The sequence below is a fragment of the Microchirus variegatus genome (genome assembly GCF_963457635.1).
Source record: "Microchirus variegatus genome assembly, chromosome: 8".
NCBI classification, from domain to species: Eukaryota; Metazoa; Chordata; class Actinopteri; order Pleuronectiformes; family Soleidae; genus Microchirus; species Microchirus variegatus.
The window spans coordinates 18,201,239-18,228,351 of record NC_139809.1 but is presented as its reverse complement, the minus strand read 5'-3'; the positions used below and the strand labels follow the sequence as shown (position 1 = coordinate 18,228,351).

The 27,113-nt window shown below is 43.5% G+C and overlaps 1 protein-coding gene across 1 annotated transcript; it reads right to left on the bottom strand.

Annotated features, from left to right (window-relative positions):
* Positions 1-7,062: 7,062 nt before the first annotated feature.
* On the bottom strand, positions 7,063-26,742 carry LOC310931139 (extracellular calcium-sensing receptor-like; the record flags this gene model as incomplete). Its single annotated transcript, XM_083894249.1, is given in 12 exon segments — positions 7,063-7,831; positions 7,833-7,971; positions 8,053-8,176; positions 8,259-8,486; positions 8,959-9,234; positions 9,555-9,761; positions 10,193-10,462; positions 10,603-10,689; positions 23,754-24,048; positions 24,324-24,460; positions 26,462-26,588; positions 26,702-26,742. Coding segments are annotated over 12 exon segments (2,700 nt in total).
* Between the last annotated feature and the right edge of the window lie 371 nt (positions 26,743-27,113).

The window sequence follows — 27,113 nt, the reverse complement described above, 5'->3', positions numbered from 1 at the left end:
CAAAAGACTACACCATGCAACACCTGATTTTGATCCTATCATGTTGAATGATGCTAACAGAGGCCTACACATACAAAACTGCCAAGACCGTCACTCTGACCATATCATAGCCACTACTGATAAAACTTTTGCGAGCAGAGATCCCTGCTTCATAATAACATTCCAATTCCAAAATCCAACGGAGCCAAGATCACCATCTCTGATGTCAAATCCACTGATGCAGGCACATATTGGTGTGGAATTGAATATCCAACCTCTGATATGAACAGACAACTCAGTGTCATGGCGAGTGGGCCACCAGACCCACATGACGCCCCACTTAACATGCTGTCAGATGTTAAGACTGTCTCACCAACCCCTGAGATAGACTATCACCTCGACTTGAATATCGCTGATCACAAAGATGACACGGTGCAACGAGCGCTCAAGCAATGCAGTGACAACAGCGCATGTGCCCTAGCTCTTTTACACAAAAAGAGTTGAAGATTCCTGGCAACGTTTGGGTTTGTCATGCCTTAGCAGCCAGATGGCAAGCGAAACCCCTGATAGCAAATATTGTGTTACAGGGCCACATGAAATCATCTTGGGGCAGAGAAGATCATGGAAAGTGCACTGTTCCTTTGGGAATGATGATGTTACTAATAGCTGGACAACAAATCAGAAACCATATCTCACTGGTTCTACATCCCAATATGACCTGTATTGATTCCCATTCAACCCTAAGTAACTTGGCATTTGAAGTTCCTCTACAACATGCAGAGACTTGTGTTTGTTCAACATCATCATCAGGTACTTACCTAGGCCGGTCAAGCTGTCAAACTATATTATTTGTGAATGCTACAAAAACAACCAACTGTTCTCACAGATGGCCTGACACAATTTTCCTGAATATTTAAACAGCTTTCATCCCAACCAGGAATCATGTGGTCTTGTGGCAGAAAGGCCTATCATCGTGGTCCGGTTGTTGTCACCCATCAATTGTTGTAATTGATACGAAAGTCTTCCATAAGAAAGCTCCTACCAATATTCAATCTACCACACATTTTCGAGACATTACTGGTGTTCCCTCCAAATATGATGGTTATGTGTTAACTGACCCCTGGACCTCTCCAGTGGTGGAATAGCTGCCGCCCTGAACAAAATTAATGGACTAGTTTGGTTTGTTCTTTCATTAGCAAACCAAACTGAAATGGCTCTTACCTTAATTAATACAGCAAATAGAACATCAGTTATACAGCACAGACTTGCTCTAGATATTATTTTAGCTGAAAAAGGGGGCATTTGCAAAATACCCAATGTATCTTGTTGTTTTTATGTCCCTGATGAATACGAGAACATCACCAACATCATCAAACACATGCAAGATGCCATTCAACCCCCACCAGTAGCAGATGACTCATGGTTCTCTTGGCTAACGTCTTGGGGCCAAGGATGGTCATCCTGGTTTTTAACAATGATAATCCCAGTCGTAGTTATTTTCTTTTTCTTCCCTGATTCTGTGTGTGTTAAAATTGCTATCTAATGTACTCACCAAAAGAATAATCCAAGCCTCTGCATATGTTCATGCAAACGTTAAAAATGACAATCAAAATCCGGCCTCATTTCACGTTTCTGATCCCCATCATTACCCCAGCTCAGACCATGACTCTCATGATGACATTGTGTAAATAATGATAATTTTCTTTTTGTTTTGTTTGTCTCTTGTACTTCCTTTTGTTCCTTCCTCTTTGAATCCATGTGAATTAATATACGGGATAGTTAAGTTATGACTATATACTGTCTTCTATTTTATCTTGTTTTATTCGTATTGTTTCTGGTAGTGATTAAACAATAATCAAAAGGGAGAATTGTAATGGCAAATTCATTTTCTTTGCTTCAGAGCTAGAGCTGCTCAACACCCCTTTCCAAACACAAGATACCAGGTCCTTTTGTGTATTCAAATTAGGTGCTGATACCTGCAATAGACAAAAGGGTGTGAAAGCACTCCCTGGAGGGGCCGACACCGGAAACAGACAGGGTGGGATGTGAAAGGGGTGTTTCTCAGGTATAAATGTTTAGGTCTCGCCATGCTCTGGTCTTTCTTCAGCTTCAATCATGATTGACCTTTTCTTTGCAAAGAAAATAAAACCTTGTCGGCCGGCAGAAGTCTCTATTTCATTCTTCACCAGCAGCAGAGAGAATTTGCACAACAGTGCCCAACTAGTCGATCTAATTGTCAGTCAATCAAGAGATTTAGCCTTGACAATGGTAAATTCAACTCTATAATTATTAATAAACTTTTTGGTCAGATTATTGACTTGACTGTGGTGCAGGTTGGGTCACACAGGCACTGAGGCGCCACTCACAGACTGTGTGATTTTACATATACTCGCTTATGTGCAACTACATTTTTGAGTTGTCAGGAGATAAAACAATCCTACAGGCAAACATGCATACATCGAGGTAGAGCTTGACTTCTGTTTAAACACAGAACTGTGTTTTGATGCAAACAATGGAGAGAAGGCAGCGTCGATTGCATTTAAATCTATTTTTTATTTTTTGCTTTGCCTAAATATGTTAAATGGGCAAAATAACCAATTAAAATATTTTTGTAAAAAAAAACAATCAAACAATGGTTGTTTGTTTTAAGAGATGCATTTTATTTTGACTCTGTGAATTTAAAACTACTCCTAGTAGAAGTAGTTATGACATTAACTCATAACATTGGAAAAAACACTGTTTAATTTAAGTTTTTTTTAATCAACAATTGTGTTACCTATGTTGTCATCTCATAATCACTACTCAATTCCGAAATATAGAGGACAGACAGAGAGGCATTAGTGTTCACAGTTTTAGTTTGTGGCACCTTGGCCCATCACAGCATTCTTTGTGTTTCTTTCTGGTCTCAACATGATTATATAATATTTGGGTCAAAACAGCGACACCAAGAGGCCAAAATGAGGCCTGGATGGCAACAACATCTAATGCATCTGCATATTTGCCTGGTGAGAAACCCTGCTTACATCAACTAAACCTAACCCTAACCCTGGGCCCTGCCACCCTGGTCGACACCTTCCTCTATGGCATGCCAGAATCAAAAATGAGCCTGCATCATTGACAAAGAGTTGGCTCACTAGTTAGGGAAGGTTCCTCTGCCTCATCCACTTCACCACAGGCCTTCGATGGCCATTTTCTGGGCAGTCACACACCAGACCAGCCAGGATCCTATGCTCCTGTCTGGCAACAACCACAAGCACATAACCTCCTGTAAAAATACCTCAAACATGCCTCCTCACTGCTCCCCTTATTCACATCTCTGGTGTGCCCCCTGATTCCCACAACTTCTGCCACATTTTTAGAAAAGCCAAGCTTCAGGGGTATTCATCATTCAACACTTCTCATAATTCCCTTTGGCCTCACCAACACCTCTGCTGTCACACTCAGAGACATGGTCAACTCCTTTGTCTTTGTTTATTTGGATGTATGGAGTATGTTCACCATGTCTGTGCTCTAGCACCTTCTAGCAAACTCCTTATTCATGAAAACAGAAAAGTTTGAGTTCCATGCTGAGTCAGTTCCATTCCTGGGGGACTAATTTGGTAGAAGGCAGACTCCAGCTGGACCTGGCTACGGTTTCTGCAGTTCCTGACACCCATAAATAACTGCAACGCTTCCTGGGGTTTGCCAACTTTTATCAATGTTTAACCCTTAACTACATGACAGTGACTGATCTTCTCACACCCCTCACCAGGTCCAAAGTAACCCTCAAGTGGTCCACTGCTCCTGGCAAGGCATTCCAGACCCTGAAGTCCAGGTTTACTTATTATGGAAGCACAGGATAGGTTTTTATTCATTTACACTGTAAGAACAAAAAGCAACAAATGTTGTTTAATTTTGCATACAAACATTTGTAATTATTCACTTGGCCTGGTTTGTCTTGGACAAAAGTAAGGGGGTTTCAAAGAAAACAGTTTGGGGAGTGGACGCAACCTGTCTTGTATAGTCCTGCGGGCTGTGCCATTTAAATAAGCAGGCAATACTCATGACTGGGCATGGGCCACCTACTGATGATGTGTCCAAAATGTACATCCTTCCCATGGCTGAGATACAGTTCCCACGCTACTCTCAAACCTCATCAGGCAAACCTCATATCACTACCATCTATTGGCACAACGGACAGTTTACCATCAAGTCCTGTTTCATGAATCTGGGAAAAACCCTGAATACATCTGCACCACCAAGAGATTGAACTCTCACCAGGTCCACTGGTTCTTCTTCACCTGGTTATGCTTCACCTTTTTCTACCATCTGGGGTCCCACAATGCCAATCCTGATGACCTGTCCTGGAGGATTCTGCTGAGGAGCCAGCTACCATCCCTGTGTAATTGCCACCCTGACCATGATAGCATAACGTGCGTCAGTCTTTGGAGCTGCTGCGATATCAATTGAGAACATGGTGCATAAAAAATCAGCAAGCTCTGTTGTAGGTTGTAATAACCAACACCAGACACTCCACATTCTTCCTGTCGATGAGGACAGAAAAGCGGATTGGATATCTTTTATTTTTGATGGGAATGCCCCTGCTACATTCCCCCCAAAAACGCCATGTGTGTGCCAACCACTTCACAGAGAAGTGTTATTCACTTCAAACATGCTGGACTCAGCACAAGACTTCATCTAAACAAGGGGTCTGAAACTCAAGTTGCCTGGGGGCCACATGAGTTAGAGTCTGGGTGAGGCTGGGCCGCATCAAGTAAGTACTCAAAACTTTCTTTTTTCTCTGCACCGCCCCTGCTGACTCTGCTTTTCTCCCTCCTGGATTGTACACAGCTCCAAGCGGGCTCTGCGTATCCAACGCAGAATGTACAATTTCTCTATGCACAGTTATATCTCCACATCCATATATGACATAAATAATGATCTTTATGAGGAGGATCAAGCACAGTCGCGATGAAATACAGGGGATCCGAATAGATCTTAGTAAAACGTGTTGACAGATTCTCAAGAGCGCACTTTTCATTGTTTTTTACTCTGTGGTCTCAATCTTTGTGTTGAAATGCTTTAGCGCTGTAATTAAGGGAATAACAGATGCATCAGATGAGCTGATCTCTTTAGTTAAGTGCTCAAAGAGAGAGAGAGGAGAGTTCTGTTGCGGGAAGTTCATAATCTGCGCTGTTTGCAGCCAAGTTTCGCTTTTACGCAGAGACTTGCCAGCATTTAATAGATGCTGTTCCAACGTGTACTCACATTTTGTTGGAATCGTTTTATTGGTGTTCCAAACTGATCTTGGACAGACTCTAAACGGGTACAGACAGGCGCGTGCTGGCTGCAGTTTTTACATGCGTCATCACAACATCGTTTCGGTGGTTACCGGGGGAAATGGGAGCAAAAAATAGGGCGTCTTTAGGGCGTCCTGCCTAAAATTTGGCCGTCTAATTTCTTATTATTTTCAGTACAGTACAGACGCCCTGCTGGCTAAAAGCATGCGCTTGGCTCCTGTCTTTGTCACATTACAGCAATTCCAGTGTCAATCTTACCCTCGAACTTCCCACTAACGGGCCATTGACTCTGTTGAACACCGTGGTTATATCCTGGTTGCAGTGAGTGTTGAGTTGACTGACATCTGTGCTGTTTTGAATCTGCAGCTGCTACGGTCTGCAGCTGTTTTTTCTCTCGCTCTTGCGCCGCTCTTCCTTATCGCCACTGTGGGCCGCACTTACATTAAACTTTGATATCAAGTGGGGGGTCACAAAATATTGTCCCTCGGGTCGTGTGTCTGAGACTACTGATCTAAACGAAGGAGCAGTGTCAACAATACCTGGTGGATTGCCTGCAGCTCAAGTTGTAAGTATTTCCAACAATGAAACTGTCTTTGTGTATATGTTTTGTTGTGTAGCATAAGCGATAGGCGGCTAACGGCTAAGCTACATGTGTTTGCCCGTGTTTCATTTGAGTGCATGTGTGTCTCTCATGCTGGTAACGTTCTTCAACAACGAGCTGATTGCAGGCCGTGCAGGAAATGTGTGTTTATTATCCTTCATATGTTGAAACACTTGAGATATGCAGCTAAAGCTAAAGACTTGTATTATGTTCGAGTAGAGAACAACTTATTGTAAATACCGCGAAGATTCAAGTAAGGTAATGTAGGACTAAGCCAGTCTTTTTTGTATGATCCAGAATATTATTTTAACCTTTACTATTTTCCATTCCAGGGTAATTTTAACCACACAGGCACTCAAACTGACGCTAAAACTGTGCTACTCAGCTGCCAATTGGGACCTTGAAAGAACACGTTATCAGCAAAAGTAAGTAGAATTGTAATTTTATAGGATCCAAATACTAAAGAGCATAAAATGTTCACACATTGTATCTACTCCATAGGGACCCAGACACCAAAATGGCAGCCATGGAGGCAAGACTGGCATCGCTGGAGGAAGAAGCTGTGTAATCCAGAGCAACAAACTGTGGCTGTTTCGATATGAAGAGGAAAAGAGGTGTGCACAATCCCAGAATTGCAGTAAATAAGCTCAGAGGGAAAACTAAAATAACTAAGAGAAAAGACAGGCGTTATGACCCCATACAAGGGTAAGATTTTAAGGAAAACATTTTTGTGTAGGATGCGTATATAAGTATGACAGTATACGTAGGAGTATAAGTAAATGTGTCTGACCTGACAGTATTTTTTATTTGCTGACAGACTGAACTCGAGTCACCCCACAATTCCGCTGTGAATTTTAATTTGGTGGAAACTCTCTCTGCAAGCCCGGATATGTGTGGAGTAGACTCTGGAGTCTTTATATGTAAGTAACTTTCATCTAAAAAAAATATTAATGCCTGTTGTCTCTCTTTTTGTCAGCGGCATGTAAGACATACTACGAGACACTCCAGAAGAACTTCAGATACAGTCAGCCAGACCTTGCGGCCCAAGCAGAAGCAGTGAGACCCCCGCCCCCCGTTCGTTTTCAACAATTATCGGCACAGGCGAACTTCACGGTAAACAGCTGATAACTGCCGGGAATTGTGGGCGTTTGCGGCAATTATCAGGCGTTCACGGCGCAACAGGGTGTTTTTTACTACACCATTTTACTTCGTGGTCCCATGACCCATGATGGCTTTCTTTGTGTTTCTTTCTGGTCTCACAAGGATTATATAACATTTAGGTCCAAACAGCGCTACCAAGAGGCCAAAACTGGAGGCCAGGATGGCAAAAACCTCCACTGCATCTGCATATTTGCCTGGTGAGCTGATGTAAGCAGGGACAAAGGCCACCCACACTGCACAGAAGATCAACATGCTGAAAGTGATGAGTTTGGCCTCATTGAAACTGTCTGGAAGATTCCTTGCTAGAAAAGCTAACACACAACTTAGGACAGCCAGTAAACCAATATAACCAAGTAAAACTGCAAAACCAACTGTAGACCCAACTGCACACTCATAGACTATCTTGTCACTGTGATACTGGGTGTTTTTATGAGGCACTGGTGAAGCAGAGACAAGCCAGACAGTGCAGATTGCTGCTTGAACTGAAGTCAGAACCAGAACTGTCCCTCTCTGCTGCACAGCACCAAACCATTTCAGACTGGACTCACCTCCTGGTTTGGAGGCCCTGAACACAGCCAAGACCACCATGGTTTTCACCAGGATACATGAGATACAAAGCACAAAGCTGATGCCAAATGCTGCATGTCTTAGTTGACACGTCCATAATCTGGGTCGTCCAATGAAGAGCAACGAGCAGAGGAAACAGAACTTAAGCGACACCAAGAGAAGAAAACTGAGTTCTGAATTGTTGGCACGAACTATAGGTGTGCTGTGATGATGGATGAAGATGCCCAGAACAACACCACAGACACGTGCCCAACAGTGAGGTTGTTGTCAAGCAGATACCCAGAGGCTCATGGTAGGAGAGGAACTCTGTTTTCTTAGGAACACAGTGGTCACGCTGGGGGCTGGACCAGAAATCTTCTGGACATCTGGTGCACTCCATGGAGTCTGAGAAAGGAGGGTGATGAGATACATGTTTATATAACATCTCTGAAATGTGGTGTTTAATAACTGTGAGTTTACATTCACCAGTTGTATTGCTGATCTTTCCCTCAGAACAAAGGACACAGTCAAAACAACACTCAGGTTGCCCCTTCTTTCTGACCATGCGGGTACCTGGAGGACAACTCTCACTGCACACTGACCGAGGAGGCTGTGTGGAGAAACATCAGTGTGTTAGACTCATCCATAATGAAGAGACAAATCCTTGGTTGTGTAAAAAAGTAAGAATTAACCTGTTTGGATTCAAAGTTCCAGAAGATTTTGTCTTCATCCAGTGTGAGTTCTTCACCTTTGAAGGCTGACCTCTTAACATCACCCACAGTCTGAACTTTAGTTCTTCCATCAGGGAGCCACACCCAGTTCATGATGTCATATACAGGTAAGGCATCACCATTTTCATCAAATGACACTCGATCACCAAATGTTGTGGTGAAGTTGACTTTTTCCAAGTAATGCATAAGCTTTGGATAATAGAATATGATGTATAGAATGATCAGAATTAGAAATTGACAATAAACCATCAAAAGGCCATGGAGGATGGTAAAGCCCACCATACAGCAGCCCCAGACTCTAACCCCTCACCAGTCCAACCAAAATCCCAAAGTGTAAAGGTGGTGTAACAGGCTGAGCGGGGCATCTATAAGGAGCAAGCAGGAGTGACCACCTATTTTGGGTGTCAGCTTCCTGACTGGCAGTGACTCCCATATTCCAGTAGACGATCAGCACAGCACCGAGACTCCAAAATCCCAATCCCACCCATACCCTAGACGAAGCTCAGGCTCATAGCCCCTGCACCCCAACAACCAAAACCTTTGAGTGTTCATCAATATTAGAAAAGTGTGATATATTTACATACCATTTACCATTCATTGAAAAAAAGTATGCAAGGGATTAAGTGAAATGAAGAGTAGTCAGTGTAAACTGATATCTCACCTGCCATGGCTCCAGTCTTTGTAAATGAGCACAGGTGTTGTTGCTGAAAGGTCCTCTCCCTGGCTCACACTGCAGCATGTCATCAAGAGCATACGCCAGAGCGTACACAGCCTTATACACATTATACTCTGGCCTGAGGTTTGAAACATCCAAGAACTCACTCTCCACATTCTCTAGAACTTCCTGTCCAGTGCATAATTCTCCTCCAGCTTCCACCCAACCTGCTGGAGGTGGTGCAAATCTACACTGAAATGTGTGTTCCCAAAACTGATTCACCTGGAGAAAAAAGAAAAGAAAAAGGTTTTCTTGAAATAATTTAATGAATAATGTAATGTTTGGTAGTTCCATGTCAGATTGAAACATTCACTGGTACCTACTGTGACTGCACAGCTGTACAGCTCTTTTACTTTTACTTAAAAATCTGTGTTCTTATATTTATATAGTTATATTTTTAAATTTTAAGTGCTAATAGTTTATATTCAGAGATTGTTGTTTGTCATGCACCAATGACACCAGAACAAATTCCTTGTATGCGTTAAATCGTACTTGGCAATAAAAGCTTTTCTGAATCTGATTCTGAAACATTTATTTCTCACCATGGTGTTTCCACGGGTGTTGTTGTGATGTAGATCAGGGCGTATTTGTAACAGGAAGTCTCTGAGTCCTGGTATTTCTCCTCGACGGATGGAGATGCCCAGTGTTCCACTCAGGTACGGCATGAAGTGAGGAATCTGGAGCACATCAGCTGATGACCAGGCCTCACTGGCAATCCACTGCAGGCCTGTCACATTCTGCCTCACCACCTGTACATTGAATAAGTCAACAAATATATTGACAATTCTTTCTTTTTGTTTAAGATAAAGTATAATTTAGTTTCCACAATCGATGTCATTGTCATGTCATCACCACACCCCATGGACTGCTCCCCACTGCCCCTCCCTATATCTTTTACCAGTCTTGATGAGTGTTTTACACTTGTTGAGTGTTCTCAACCCCAGGGCCAGGACGGGTTCACCAAAACTACCCATTATCCTATGAACAATCCAGAGAAATGTACCAAACACAGTACACAGTAACGCGAGCAGAGTGATGCATAAACATTCTAACTCTAAAATACTCAGAGGTCAGAGGTGTTACGTCACCATTTAAATCTATTTGACAAACACTAAGTAAATGTAAAAATAACAGTCAGATTTACAGAGAAAAGAGTTGTATTTATTGAATCAACACCTACCTCTTTCATGAGGTTGAGCATGCGATTCTCACTTGCAAACGCAATCACCACTCGAGCTGTAGATTTCCTCATCACATCCACTATTCTCTTCACTTCAGCAGGGTCATAAACGCGGGGCACAATCTCTGTGTAAGCCAGACAACCTCCACCAGCTGGACCCAGATCAGAGTGAAAGGATCGGGCAGCGTGGACTCCATAATCATCATCACTGATGAGCAGACCTGCCCAAGTCCAACCAAAGTGTTTTAGAATCTGAATCATAGCATTCACCTACGTGGACACAGAGCAGAGGGATTAGTGCACAGGCTGGAATCATCTTTACTAGAAATTTATATCTGACACCACACAACACATGAGACATATAACATGACTGGTGACACACACTTTTCTATTTGTAGATAGATTTTCACCTGAAAAGCATCACTCGGGATCGTCCTAAAGAAAGATGGAAACTTCTGTCGGTCACTCAGGCAGGAACATGTGGCAAAATAACTTACCTGTAAAACAACAGAGCATGTTTCCTCAAAGCAGTCTAAAGGCTAAAGTTGAGTATTTCATGTTTACACCACAATTCAAAATTCATCAACATTGAATGGAATTTAATTTAGACAAAGGTTGACTTGTGAGACTGATGAACTTACCATAGGCACTGCATACAAACTCACGACCTTGGATATGGCAATAGTGCTTGTGGAGGAAGAATCTCCCACAATCCCTAGGACTGGAGGAGTTCCTGCACAGTTCTCCTCTAATGTAACTTGCTCTTCTTGACCACTGACTAAGGACAGTGCTGCACCAATTCCTACTTGAAGGCAGTTATCATACAGACTGTATCCCAGAGTCACATTAGGCAGCAGGCTGGACTTTCTGTTGATCTCATCAATAGCAAAGGACATGGTCTGAGCCTGTCTGAATCCTATAACTTCAAAACTAACAGAAAAAACACATTTGTGCTATTTGAAACAAAGCTATATATTTTATAAATGTTGTCAGCATCAACTCCCACAACAGACATTAAATGCTTCCAAAATGATGCAGCTGCATTTATTCTTTTCACATGAAATGCAACAATAAGCTAAATGTCATGCTGATCAAATGGAATTATCACATTATCTGTTTCTCTGTCAGACTCACCCATAGCAAGTAGGCAGATGTGGCTCTGAGGTAAAAGTCAGGTCAGGATCAGCAGAAAAGAAGTGGATTGCAAACAGTCCACCGAGAATCACATCTCCAGGTTTGTGCATCTCATACAGATTAAACTGTCCCTGTAACTGACAAGAGGAGGAATGACGAGAGGAGGACACAGAAGAGGAAAAGCAGAAATGCAACATTAGGAAGACGAGACTGCTGTCTAAAAATACATTCATGACTTTGCTCTGTTTCATCCCTTTCCCAAATCAGTTCCATAACTCGATCACCCCTTTTTATTGACTTGCTGTATTGTTTTTTTCTGGTACAATACCCATCAGAAGATATAGGGGCAAGGCCTGAAATGCTATTCATAAATATGTGTGTGTGTGTGTGTGTGTATGTGCGCGTGCACCTTTGATAATACATTGTCTGAATGCTGACAAACTCAATCATCCAAAACAACAATATTGTTTGTTTAAGTTCCACGAACAGGTCAGTCCTTGAAAAGTTCTATTCTCGGCTCCACAGTGCAGCACAGAGTTCTACACAAACTTCCAGCCTCAGAGGATTTATGTGTCCAGTGGATACATGTTATATATGATGGCAATGTGCCTGCTAGAGCCTGCAAATGATCACTTTTCCAAATGCTAACTGCTGTTAGCTCCCCGTAGCCTCTGTGGCTGATGTCATTTCCTGTCCCTTAACTTTCGTTTAATTTTTTTTTTTTTTTAAAGAGATACTACTAAACAGAGCCTTCTGAACAGGGCTGTTTTGGCAGGGTGATTGAACTGCTGTGGTGCTTCATCCTCATGGTATTTTGATCAAAGCATGTCACAGACATGTTCATTAGGACATCAGGGAACTAGGTTGACTTGGAGAGATAGGGTATAATATGGGACCTTTAAGTAATCACTCACACCTGCCCTTGATTCCCTCTTCCCCATATAGTATCCCCAGTTCCTCTGTCATGTGCCAGTGCGTCGTTTATGCTTCCAGAGAAAACCTCGTATCCAAACAGCTTTTTACACTTTTTTTCCCCTGTTCTTCTGGGTGAAGGACACAGACATCAGCTCTTCAACTGACAATCCTTCAGTACAGAGCTAAACAAGCTCCAAGCAGCAAGATAATCCTCTTTGCTGATCTCCAAGCAGAGGCATCTCAAGCCAAGTTAGCTCCAGCTAGCTAACTTTGTAAGCAGAAACCTGAACAAGAGACACCCGAATGACAGTCAATGACAGTCATAGATGGTTTAACGATATAAAATGTTGTATTGACTCGCTTATACACAGTGTTGTTATGTCTAGATTTAGGTTAATATGATGCTAGTGATGACCATACCGCTTAGCTTTCAGCTCTTGATGTGAATTCTAGGAACCTATCATGTAACCTGGCACGTCATCCAACAAAAGAGGCCTTAAAGAAACACAGCAACCATCAAGAAGCCATCTTTGATTCCGCCCTATTGTTGTAGTTTCTTTATCAACTGCCATCTTGTTTTGTAGTCTACCTCTACCTGACATACATATGTATGTGCGTTACCTTGGTTTTGACATCACCTACCATTAAAATTAGGGCTGTCAAAATTAATGCGTTAACGCAGGATGATTAATTTGTGGAATTAACGCGTTAATTTTTTTAACGCATTAACGCACTTTCTCACTTTCATCGCGCTACTGGTAGACGTGCAGTTTATGAACAGGCAAGGCGGCGGGCAACTGCTTGGGGCCCCGAGCCGATAGGGGGGCTCCCGACAGTCGGAGCCTAAATGCATCAGTGACCAGCTGTCCCTGTCTCCATTAAACAACAATGACATCTCAGTAGGAAACCTCCCTAAAGGGGCCCCACGTCTCCTCACGTTAACCTGTGTGAAGCTGAAGGAAAATGAAGAGGAGTCATCAATCAGGAAGTTAGAAGAGGATGAAGAAAAAAGAAAGACAGACACACAGTTGTAAGTGGCGCTACTGGCGCAGATAATGATATAATCATAACATTAACAGTCACTGTCTAACTAACGGGGACACAGACAGCAGCTAACATTAGCGTCAGAATGCTAGCTGACGCTAACGCTAACTAGTAGAAGCAGTGCTTCAAAGGTGCTGATGAGGAATTTCCTGCTGTGGGTTTAGTAAGAAAACTGCAGCAGGGAAAACAACAGAAATCAGTGGAATGTTTATGAACAAGTGGATCATGACAAATCTAAGGCTAAGGATTATTTAGGATTAGATACTTTATTTAATAAAAAACACAGTTCTGTTGTTCAAGTGTCTCGTGTAGTCAAATGCTCTATCAGATGTAATACATTTCATGAGCCCTGGAAAAAGGCACTTAGAACTCCCATTCACAAGTCTGGTTCACTTGACCTTGTCTCTAATTATAGGCCAATTTCCATTTTACCCATGCTTTCAAAGGTTAGGGTTGATTACCTTGAAAATAAACATCTACTGCATCCGAAACAATGTAGGTTGGCAAACTGTTACCTCACAGAAACTATAAAACATTTGCTAGAAAAGGGGAATGGAATGGTGGCAGTGTTCTTGGACTTGAAACAAGCATTTGATACTGTCAACCATGAAATTCTCCTTAATAAGCTCAACATATTTCATTTCTCAGATGAGACCATTGCTTGGTTCCATTCTTATCTTAAACATAGAGAGCAGTGGGTTAGATCCAATCCTACCCTGTCAACTTTCCAGGTTTGTCCAATGGGAATTCCACAAGGTTCAATATTAGGCCCTTTTCTTATTAGTTTATATATCAATGATTTACCTAACAGTTGTAAAAGAGCCAGATGCCAAATGTATGCGGACGACACAGTGGTATTTGTGTCTGCAAAAACTCAGAATAACTGCGTCCATTCTGTCAACTCCAAAAAAGAAGAAAAATAACCCATTTACGTCATCCGTACTCGACCATTACCGTTGACTCACATAGACGCGGCGTGTGTCAACACAAACAAAACAGTGACAATTCCGTCTGCAGCCAGAAATTCTCTTGTCCAGCCGACCACTGTAACATTTACATTAGTTCAATGCGGACGTAATAATGTTATTGATTTGTATTTATTGTGTGTTGATCTGTGTGCAGATGCATTGTGTCAAACACTATCCTGTTTGTTTGGTATGTTTGCGATGGAAAGGCAGATGTATTTGTGGTTGGGGGTTGGGGAAAAATATGTCACTACCATCTTTTGGTACAACAGACGGGTTACCATCACCTGCTGTTTCATGAATCTGGGAACCGCTGCCGTAGAGAAATTGGGACATTGGTTTGAGGGCAGCAAGGAACCATTCTTGGTTTGGATTGCCCACAATACATTTACATACATTTGCACCACCAAGAGATTGAACTCTCACCAGGTCCACTGGTCCTTCGTCACCTGGTTATGCTTCACCATAATTACCATCTGGGGTCCTACAATGCCAAGCCTGATGACCTGTCCTGGAGGATTCTGCTGAGGAGCCAGCTACCATCCCTGTGCCACCCTCACCTTGATAGCGTACCGGGCAATGTCTGACTAAATATAACAAGTAAGAGACTGTTTATTGTGTTTAGTGTTTGCATTTAGCCAAAGCAGTTGTTGGGTGTGGAGGTGGCCGTGGTTTGGGGCCCTGCTGTTGAAGAGAAAGAGACATGGCATGCAGAGTTGGTTCAACAGGAGCACCACAAGGGAGTTGTGATAAATGTTGCCCTTGCTGCTAAACAAAAGTAGTCATGTAAAATTACCTTAACTCCCAACACTGGAATAATCAGTGGTTAGAAAAAATAAACTGCATAATTTTAAATATTTCTTATCAAAATAACTTTATTGTCTGTATTGTGAAGTAATTTCAACACAATTCTAAAATACAGAGCATCAGAGAACGTAACAGGGGTGTTAACCATTTTACTTCGTGGTCCCATGACCCATGATGGCTTTTTTTGTGTTTCTCTCTGGTCTCAACAGGATTATATAACATTTAGGTCCAAACAGCGCCAGCAAGAGGCCAAAACTGGAGGCCAGAATGGCAAAAACCTCCACTGCATCTGCATATTTGCCTGGTGAGCTGATGTAAGCAGGGACAAAGGCCACCCACACTGCACAGAAGATCAACATGCTGAAAGTGATGAGTTTGGCCTCATTGAAACTGTCTGGAAGATTCCTTCCTAGAAAAGCTAACACACAACTGAGGACAGCCAGTAAACCAATATAACCAAGTAAAACTGCAAAACCAACTGTAGACCCAACTGCACACTCATAGACTATCTTGTCACTGTGATACTGGGTGTTTTTATGAGGCACTGGTGAAGCAGAGACAAGCCAGACAGTGCAGATTGCTGCTTGAACTGAAGTCAGAACCAGAACTGTCCCTCTCTGCTGCACAGCACCAAACCACTTCAGACTGGACTCACCTCCTGGTTTGGAGGCCTTGAACACAGCCAGAACCACCATGGTTTTCACCAGGATACATGAGATACAAAGCACAAAGCTGATGCCAAATGCTGCATGTCTTAGTTGACACGTCCATAATCTGGGTCGTCCAATGAAGAGCAACGAGCAGAGGAAACAGAACTTAAGCGACACCAAGAGAAGAAAACTGAGTTCTGAATTGTTGGCACGAACTATAGGTGTGCTGTGATGATGGATGAAGATGCCCAGAACAACAACACAGATGCATGTGCCCAACAGTGAGGTGGTTGTCAAGCAGATACCCAGAGGCTCATGGTAGGAGAGGTACTCTGTTTTCTTAGGAACACAGTGGTCACGCTGGGGGCTGGACCAGAAATCTTCTGGACAACTGGTGCACTCCATGCAGTCTGAGAAAAGAGGGTGATGATATACATGTTTATACAACATCTCTGAACTGTGGTGTTTAAAAGTTTAAGACCAATTTATACTCCTGCGTAAAGTGCTCTGCGTAGGTTACGCAGAGCCCTCTGCGTCGACGGAGAGCCTGTCGCAGAGCCTCTGCGTCATCTCCGACAGCACGAAATATTTTTTAAGTGTCCGTCACTTCGTCAAGGTGCAATGGAGACGGCAAGAGCTGCGATTGGTCCTCAGGACAGGCCGAGGGAAGCTGCTCTGTGCAGGCTCACAGTGTGCACCGAGCGTCCACAGAGGTGGAGCTGATCACCGCCAACAACGTCGTGGCCAAACTATAAATACGGCATATCTTAATACACAAACCACATGTTTAGACTCTAAATGGCCAATTTCTCGCCTCAAATTATCTTAAAACTGCGTTCCGTGACACAGAAAAGTGAGAAACGGCCACTGTTTCAACAACAGTCTTTCTCTTTCTTTCTCTCTCAGACGCCATTGCTCACTGTAGTCAAAATGTACGGTACGGATAACGCATTACGCAGTTGGAGAAGTCTAATGTGGCCTTTACACTCACCAGTTGTATTGCTGATCTTTCCCTCAGAACAAAGGACACAGTCAAAACAACACTCAGGTTGCCCCTTCTTTCTGACCATGCGGGTACCTGGAGGACAACTCTCACTGCACACTGACCGAGGAGGCTGTGTGGAGAAATATCAGTGTCTGTTAGACTCATCTATAATGATTTCAGGGAAAGAGATGGTCATCAAAAGTAAGAAATAACCTGTTTGGGTTCAAAGTTCCAGAAGATCTTGTCTTCATCCAGTGTGAGTTCTTCACCTTTGAAGGATGACCTCTTAAACTCACCCACTCTTTGAACTATAGTTCTTCCATCAGGGAGCCACACCCAGTTCATGATGTCATATACAGGTAAGGCATCACCATTTTCATCAAATGATACCTCATCACCAAATGTTGTCGTGAAGTTTACGAAGTCCAAGTAATACACAAGCTTTGATTAAGTAAGACAAAAACAAGAAAAACGATGGCTCAATTGTTCTTTCTTTTCTCAACATGCACAGCAGTTGAGAGAGCTACTATATGATGAACTCAAGAGAGTGAGCATGAAAACAGTAAACATTTTAATCATTTCAAATCACAGAAACAAACAAATGAAGGTTGCCATGTACAGTGCCTAACAAAGGTATTAGACCACCTGTCATAAAAACGAGAAAACTAATACTTAAAAAAATCTTTCAAAACCTTTTTTGAAACTAAACATTTTATTGTTATTAATTTGGCAAATAACAAGTTGGATCTCTCTCTCTCTCTCTTTTCATCTTGCAGGCTGCAGGATCCAGATCCAGTTTCGAGGCTATTATTATTATCAGCAGCAGTAGTAATATTATTGTGTTATAATTAAAGCTGATATTGGTATAATTCTTTTTAATCAATAATCTCTGCTGCTGCCTGTCTAAATTACATTATAGTAATATTTTAGCATTAAAAATATCCATCCATCCATCCATTTTCTTCCGCTTATCCGGGGCTGGGTCGCGGGGGCAGCAGTCTAAGAAGGGACGCCCAGACCTCCCTATTGCAGGACACTTCCTCCAGCTCCTCCGGGGGGACCCCAAGGCGTTCCCAGGCCAGCCGAGCGACGTAGTCACTCCAGTGTGTCCTGGGTCTTCCTCTGGGTCTCCTCCCGGTGGGACACACCTCCCGAGGGAGGCGTTCAAGGGGAATCCGATACAGATGCCCGAGCCACCTCAGCTGGCTCCTCTCGATGTGGAGGAGCAGCGGCTCTACTCCGAGCTCCTCCCGGGTGACAGAGCTCCTCACCCTATCTCTAAGGGAGCACTCCGCCACCCTGCGGAGAAAACTAATTTCAGCTGCTTGTATCTGGGATCTTGTTCTTTCGGTCATAACCCAAAGTTCATGACCATAGGTGAGTGTAGGAACGTAGATTGACCGGTAAATCGAGAGCTTTGCCTTTCGGCTCAGCTCCTTCTTCACCACAACAGACCGATACAACGACTGCATTACTGCGGCCACTGCACCAATCCGCCTGTCAATCTCACGCTCCATCCTTCCCTCACTCATGAACAAGACCCCAAGATACTTAAACACCTCCACCTGAGGCAGGATCTCTCCACTGACCCGGAGGGAGCAAGCCACCTTTATCCAGTCGAGAACCATGGCCTCGGACTTAGAGGTGCTGATTATCATCCCAGCTGCTTCGCACTCGGCTGCAAACCGCCCCAGCGCATTCTGGAGTTCCTGGTTCATAGGAGCCATCAAGACCACATCATCTGCAAAGAGAAGAGATGAAATCCAGTTGCTCCCGAACCGGACCCCCTCCGGACCCTGGCTGCGCCTAGAAATTCTGTCCATAAAAATAATGAACAGAACCAGTGACAAAGGGCAGCCCTGCCGGAGTCCAACATGCACTGGAAACAAATCTGACTTACTGCCGGCAATGCGAACCAAGCTCCTGCTCCGGTCGTACAGGGACCGCACGGCCCTTAAGAAAGGGCCCCCGACCCCATACTCCCGGAGCACCCCCCACAGAATGGCACGAGGGACACGGTCGAAAGCCTTCTCCAAGTCCACAAAACACATGGTTGGTTTGTGGACTGGTGGACTGGTTGAGCAAACTCCCATGAACCCTCGGGCACCCTGCGAAGGGTATAAAGCTGGTCTAGTGTTCCACGGCCGGGAAAAAAAACGCATTGTTCCTCTTGAATCCAAGGTTCGACTATCGGGCGAACTCTCCTCTCCAGTACCCTGGAATATACTTTCCCCGGGAGGCTGAGGAGTGTGATCCCCCGATAGTTGGAACACACCCTCCGGTCCCCCTTTTTAAAAAGAGGGACCACCACCCCGGTCTGCCAGTCCAGAGGCACGGTCCCCAACTGCCACGCAATACTGCAGAGACGTGTCAACCAGGACAGCCCTACAGCATCCAGAGACTTAAGGTACTCAGGCCGGATCTCATCCACTCCCGGTGCCCTGCCACTGGGCAGCTTCCTAGCTACCTCAGTGACTTCGGCTTGGGTAATGAATGAGTCGACCTCTGAGTCTCTGAGAAGTATTCCTTCCACCCCCCGACAATATCCCCAGTCGAGGTCAACAGCTCCCCACCTCCACTGTAAACAGTGTTGGTGGAGTACTGCTTCCCCCTCCTGAGGCGCCGGACGGTTTGCCAGAATTTCTTAGAGGCCGACCGGTAGTCCTCCTCCATGGCCTCCCTGAACTTTTCCCAGACCCGAGTTTTTGCTTCCGCGACTGCTCCAGCCGCCGTCTACTTGGCCTGTCGGTACCTATCGGTACCTGTCAGCTGCCTCAGGAGTCCCTCGAACCAACCAGGCTCGATAGGACTCCTTCTTCAGCTTGACAGCATCCCTTACTTCCGGCGTCCACCACCGGTTTGGGGATTGCCGCTGCGGCAGGCATCGGAGACCTTACGGCCGCAGCTTCGAACCGCCGCGTCCACAATGGAAGTGGATAACATGGTCCACTCTGACTCAATATCTCCAGCTTCCCTCGGGATCTGGTCAAAGCTCTCCCGGAGGTGGGAGTTGAAGACCTCCCTGACAGGTGATTCCGCCAGGCGTTCCCAGGAGACCCTCACAATGCGCTTGGGTCTGCCAAGTCTGTCCAACTTCCTCCCCCGCCAGCGGATCCAACTCACCACCAGGTGGTGATCGGTTGACAGCTCAGCCCCTCTCTTCACCCGAGTGTCCAAGACATACGGTCGGAGGCCAGATGACACGACCACAAAGTCGATCATTATCCAGGTCACACTGTTTTGCCCACGTGGGCGTTGAAGTCTCCCAACAAAACTATGGAGTCCCCGGTTGGTGCACTTTCCAGTACTCCTTGCAGAGACTCCAAAAAGGCCGGGTACTCGGCACTGCTGTTTGGCCCGTAAGCCGAAACAACGGTGAGAAACCTACCCCCCACCTGAAGGCGGAGGGAACTCCAACACATGGCGGGTGAGCCAGGGAGCTATAAGCAAGCCCACACCAGCTCGCTGCCTCTCACCTTGGGCAACTCCAGAGTAATAGAGAGTCCAGCCTCTCTCAAGGAGTTTGGTTCCGGAGCCCAGACTGTGCGTGGAGGTGAGCCCGACTATTTCTAGTCGGTACCGCTCCACCTCCCGCACCAGTTCAGGCTCTTTCCCCCCCAGCGAGGTGACATTCCATGTCCCCATGGCTAGGGTTGTTGTCCCGCGATCGGGCCGTCGGGGCCCCCGACCACGACTGCCACCCAAATCACATCGCACCGGCCCTTTATGGCCCTTCATGTGGGTGGTGGGCCCACTTGAAGGGGCGCCCACGTTGCTCCTTCGGGCTGAGCCCGGCCGGAACCCATGAGCAAAGACCCGGCCACCAGGCGCTCGCCTGCGAGCCCCACTCCCGGGCCTGGCTGAAGGGTGGGGCCCCGGTTACGCCAACCCGGGCGACGTACGCGTCTTCTTATTCTTCTTTTTCTTCATAAGGGGTATGTGCATTAAAAATATAATTTTAGTTAAAGAGCGTCTACATACTGGTGTATTAACCATTCCAGAAATATAACAAATGATAACAATGCTGTTAATTTAGGGCAGCTGTGGCATAAACCTTACATTGGGTGATCTAATACATTTGTTAACCAGTGCAAATTCAGACCTCCACTCGACAAGTCTATTTAAATCAACAAACTGGTGTCGATTTATTCTCCAAGTGGATGAATTTGAAATGATTCTAAAATGTATTGAGTGATGCCCTATAGCCTAAAATAATATTCATATTATTCAACCCCAGATGGAAATTACGTCTCTTAACTGTATTATTGAACTTATGTTTAGTAAGTATTATGGATCACTGTATATTTGTGAACACAGCAGTACCTACAATTAAAAACTCATACTGATAATTGCAGGAATAAAAACATCATGTCTTTACACCTTGTAAGTCACATGGTATTACCATTATTAACTTACTCTTTGACCTAAAATTGCAATCCATGGTCACTAAAATGTATCAGGACATCAAATAATTAAGTGAGTGTCAATTGATATCTCACCTGCCATGGCTCCAGTCTTTGTAAATTAGCACAGGTGTTGTTGCTGAATGGTCCTCTCCCTGGCTCACACTGCAGCATGTCATCAAGAGCATACGCCAGAGCGTACACAGCCATATACACAGTATACTCAGCCCTGAGTTTTGAAACATCCACCAATTCATTCTCCACATTCTCTAGAACTTCCTGTCCAGTGCATAATTCCCCTCCAGCTTCCACCCAACCTGCTGGAGGTGGTGCAAATCTACACTGAAATGTTTGTTCCCAAAACTCATTCACCTGGAAGATAAATCATTTTCTAATTAATTCTTACATAGTATTCACATGAACAACAAATCAGAGGGATGTCACACAAAATTCTCACCATACTATTCCCATAACTGTTGTTGTGATGAAGGTCAGGACGTATTTGGAACAGGAAGTCTCTGAATCCTGGTATTTCTCCCCGACGGATGGCAATGCCCAGTGTTCCACTCAGGTACGGCATGAAGTGAGGAGTATGGAGCACATCAGCTGTTGTCCAGGCTTCACTGGCAATCCACTGCAGGCCTGTCACATTCTGCCTCACCACCTGTGTGTGATGAGCTCACAAGACTGACTGACTTTTGGACCATTGGAAGGACACAAAGGATGTAACCACGCCTTGGTTTGCAATAATGGACATACATGCCATTTGGGCTCTGTAATGCCCCAGCAACATTTCAGCACCGAATGGAAGTTGTCCTTGGTGACCTACCCTTCAAGGTGATATTGGTTTATGAAAATATAAGGACAATGACGTCCCTGTATTTTCAAGGGACTTTGAAAGTCATGTAGAAAACTTAGATCTAGTTTTTGGATGCTTGCATGTACACGGTTTGAATCTTAAGCAGAAAAAGTGCTTCCTACTCAAGACCAAAGTCAAACTTATAGGGCAAGATGCGTCAGCTGAAGGGGTACGAGTAAATACAGAGGTGTCCTGCCCTACGCGCTGTAGAAGAAGTCAGGCAGGTAGTGGGCTTCATGTCCTATTACAAGCAGTTTGTCCCTCATTTCGCACAACTAGCAAGTCCTTTACATGCACTGACGGGCAAAGCGAAAAAGGGGGCTGATAAGGCCCCATCACTATTTGTATATATGGAAGAGTGCCAGGCAGCATTTTATATCTTGAAAAAGTGTCTGCTGGCATTTCGTGACCTCAGTCCACCCTTCATTGTAACAACTGATTCAAGTTGTCTGGGTCTTTTCTGGTGTGGTACTGAGTCTGCAAACCGGCAGGGGTCTGAAAGAAATGACAGAAACTACAGTGCTTTTAAACTTGAGCTACTTGCCCTTAAATGGGCAGTCACTGAAAAATGTCTCGACTTGTTTCTGCATTCTAAGTTTACTGTTATTACGGATCACAACACTCTGAGGTACTTGGAGACTGCAAATCAATCAGGAAGAGCTTGGAAGCTCACTGCAGCAACAGGCGTAGGGTCTATGTTGTTACGTAAATAACAAACGGTAGAGCTGCAAACGAAATCCAGTGATTAATATTTTTGACGGCTGCATTCTAACTCGTTAAATATGCATCAACAAATACATTTATATAAATCTATATAAATATATATATATATATTGATATAATATATCAAACTTTCAAACCAGGGAAATGTAAGCTTACGATGACATTTTGTCAGTCTTACTCAAAGCAAATAACAAATGACAGGCATAACAGGATGCAGAAAGCTTTTAGATTTTACAAAAAAAAAGAAAACACCTGAGTTGCAACATACATACATTAACATAAATGTATTGACACTGACCTCACCCAATAGTTGGATCAGCTGACCCTTATGTGCAAACACAATCACCACCCGAGCTGTAGATTTCCTCATCACATCCACTATTCTCCTCACTTCAGCAGGGTCATCACCCCAGGGCACAATCTCTGTGTAAGCCAGACAACCTCCACCAGCTGGACCCAGATCAGAGTGAAAGGATCGGGCAGCGTGGACTCCATAATCATCATCACTGATGATCAGACCTGCCCAAGTCCAACCAAAGTGTTTTAGAATCTGAATCATAGCTTTCACCTACGTGGACACAGAGCAGAGGGATTAGTGCACAGGCTGGAATCATCTTTACTAGAAACCCTGCTAAACAGGTTCATCAAAGACTCATAATCACTGTCTTTAAGTGCTGTATATCTGACACCACACTCTGAACTCTGTGGTCAATGAGACATATAACATGACTGGTAACACAGTCTTTTCTTTTTGTAGATAGATTTTCACCTGAAAAGCATCACTCGGGATCGTCCTAAAGAAAGATGGAAACTTTTGTCGGTCACTGAGGCAGGAACATGTGGCAACATAACTCACCTGCAAAACAACACACTATGTATCTTTGCAAAAAACTCAGACAACAACATGAACAACAACAGCCACGTTTTAAGGTTAATTACTGGTCACACCTTTGTTTAACTAATTTCATTTGGATTTAAATGAATACAGTAAATGACATATTAATATAAATGCTATTTGCATCCTGGCATTCAATTAAATCACCATAATGATTGAGGTGAAAGACATAAAAACTTACCAGAGGCACTCTGTACAAACCTATGACTGTGGATATGGCCATCGTACGAGTAGAAGAAGAATCTCCCACAATCCCTAGGACTGGAGGAGTTCCTACACAGTTCTCCTCTAATGTAACTTGCTCTTCTTGACCACTGACTAAGGTCAGTGCTGCACGAAATGCAATTCCTACTTGGACACAGTTATCATACAGACTGTATCCCAGAGTCACATTAGGCAGCAGGTTTGACTTTCTGTTGATCTCATCAATAGCAAAGGCCATGGACTGAGCCAGTCTGAATCCTTCAATATCAAATCTAACAAAAACAAGCATTTACTATATATACTGTATATAAAAAAAAACTTTACATGTTTACTGTGAAATCACACACAACATATTCTTCAAAAACAGTCAGGTACGTATCTATAATGTGAATCATATTAAGATGAAAACCCTAATAAATAAATCAACATGAATAAAAAAGGCATAAACCTACAATATAGTAATTTAACATTAACTATACAACATCAAAAAAAGTATTAATAATCTTAATTCCTATCAGTTTTTTTTCTGTTTCACTGTCAGACTCACTTATAGCAGGTAGGCCGTTGTGGTTCTGAGGTAAAAGACAGGTCAGGATAATCAGGAAACAAGTGAAGTCTGAAAATTCCTCCTAGAATCACATCTCCAGGTTTGTTCATCCCATTTAGATCAAACTGTGTCTGTAACTGACAAGAGGAAGAATAAAGAGAGGAGAAGCAGGAGAACAACATTAACAAGAGGAGACTGGTGTCTAAAAATGTCCTCATGACTTTGCTCTGGTTCGTCCCTGTCTAAGTGCAGGCTCATCACAATATCACCACATTATATGTATTTGCAGTGTTGTTTATTTTAAAACACACCACCCATCAGTGCAGAGAAAGAAGCTGTAGGGGCAGGGCCTCAATCACGGTTCTGACTGGGTTACAGTTATTAATCTATCAATTTAATCCTTATTTAAACCACAAAAATAAAATAAAATCTGATGCTGAGAAATAGCAAATAATGACACGTTTAATTAATTAATCGATTACACATTTAATTAATTAATTAATTAATTAATTAATTAATTAATTATACATTAATTAATAAATAAATAAATTACACATTTAATTAATTAATAACACATTTATTTGTTCATTTAATTATTTGGTCGTTGAGTAAATGCATTTGTTACCTTGTTCTACTGCAGTTTCTTATTAGTAGAACTTCCTAAAACAAGGCAATCAGAGATGGCAGACTGCACTCCATTAACACAAGCCTCTGCTGATCATATTGGCAAGTGCAAGTGTGGAAGTACAAACAAACAGTCAGACAAACAGACAGTACATGTTTAAACTAATACAATGTCTGTTTCAGCTTTGACATGATGAATATCCCTCACTGGGACAGACTGGCAAAAAAACAGATGAATGAGAAAAATTTATTTTATTTATAGATTGATACAAATCTAAATGTGAAGTTACAGATATATAAAATGTTTTCTTTTTTTTGTTCTTAAGCTACCCCCATAGCCCAGCACCACAAGCAGGGGATGTGTGTATACTTTTACAATCAATCCATCCATCCATCCATCCAATATCTAACTTAACAGCAATTGTCACTGTGCATTATCTGTTATCAAGCCACAAATTACTTACTGCCAGAGCTTTTTAGGAGCCTGCTTGCTCTTTAAAAAAGCTTGCCTTTTGTTCGCCCTGAAATGAATCAGGGCCCGCATTGTCTCTGTAGTCCCTGAAATGAAACACGGATAACATTAATGATAGTTTATTATTGTTTATATTTGCACTGCTAACGCTGTAAGCCAACGCAGCTGTCATTGACGGGTTCATCAGATCCGTTTGTCAGTCAAGTTATTATGTTGCAAAAAAAATAATACCGTAATAACCTATCAGTTAGTTATAAGATGATACTCATACAAATACCACAACCACGGACATATTCAGCTGACAGTTACCACACACCACGGCTTATTGAAAAGTAAACGATAGCAAACGATGGCCCCTCAACTTAATTTTTCTAAGAATCGGGACAGCACTTGCACTAGCGGGAGCGCGCATTTTTGAGATTGAGGGTTAGGATTGAGGGTTAAGATGGATGGTTAAGCAAGGAATTGGAATTCACCCCAAGTAAAGGCCTAACCAGGGACAGGGGTTGCAAATTAGTCTTGGCTAGAAACAATGTACAATGCTCAATAAACTTCGAAATGTTCCCATGCTCCAGTCAGGCAACAACCACAAGCACAGAACCTCCGATCAAAATGCCCCTGGCAAGGCATTCCAGACTGTGAAGTCCAGGTTTACCTTTTATTCATATACACTGTGAGAACAAAAAGCTACAACTGTTGTTTACTTTTGCATATAAACATTTGTAATTATTCACTTTATTCTTTTGTTGTGTGTGTGTGGACAGGGGTTCAGGTAGGAAGGCCTGGTTTGTCTTGGACAAAAGTTAGGGGGGGCTTCAAAGAAAAAAGTTTGGGAGAGGACGCCCCCGTCTTGCATAGTCCTGTGGGCTGTGCCATTTAAATAACCAGGGAACATTTATGACTTGGCATAACTAGGCATGGGACACAAGCTCAGGCTTGAACACCCTGTAGCTGGCCACCTTAGATGAGGGTGTCTAGTGACGAAAGGCCCAAAACCCCCATAATTCAAAGGTACTCTACTGATGATGTGTCCAAAATTTACATCCTTTTCATGGCTGAGATACAGCTCCCACACCACTCTCAACATCAAGGCAAACCTCATGTCACTACCATCTATTGGCACAACAGACAGGTTACCATCACGTGCTGTTTCATGAATCTGGGAACCACTGCCGTAGAGAAATTGGGACATTGGTTTGAGGGCACCAAGGAACTGTTCTTGGTTTGGACTGCCCACAATACATTTACATACATTTGCACCACCAAGAGATTGAACTCTCACCAGGTCCACTGGTCCTTCTTCACCTGCTTATGCTTCACCATGCTTACCATCTGTGGTCCGACAATGCCAAGCCTGATGACCTGTCCTGGAGGATTCTGCTGAGGAGCCAGCTACCATCCCTGTGCCACCCTCACCTTGATAGCGTACCGGGCAATGTCTGACTAAATATAACAAGTAAGAGACTGTTTATTGTGTTTAGTGTTAGCATTTAGCCAAAGCAGTTGTTGGGTGTGGAGGTGGCCGTGGTTTGGGGCCCTGCTGTTGAAGAGAAAGAGACATGGCATGCAGAGTTGGTTCAACAGGAGCACCACAAGGGAGTTGTGATAAATGTTGCCCTTGCTGCTAAACAAAAGTAGTCATGTAAAATTACCTTAACTCCCAACACTGGAATAATCAGTGGTTAGAAAAAATA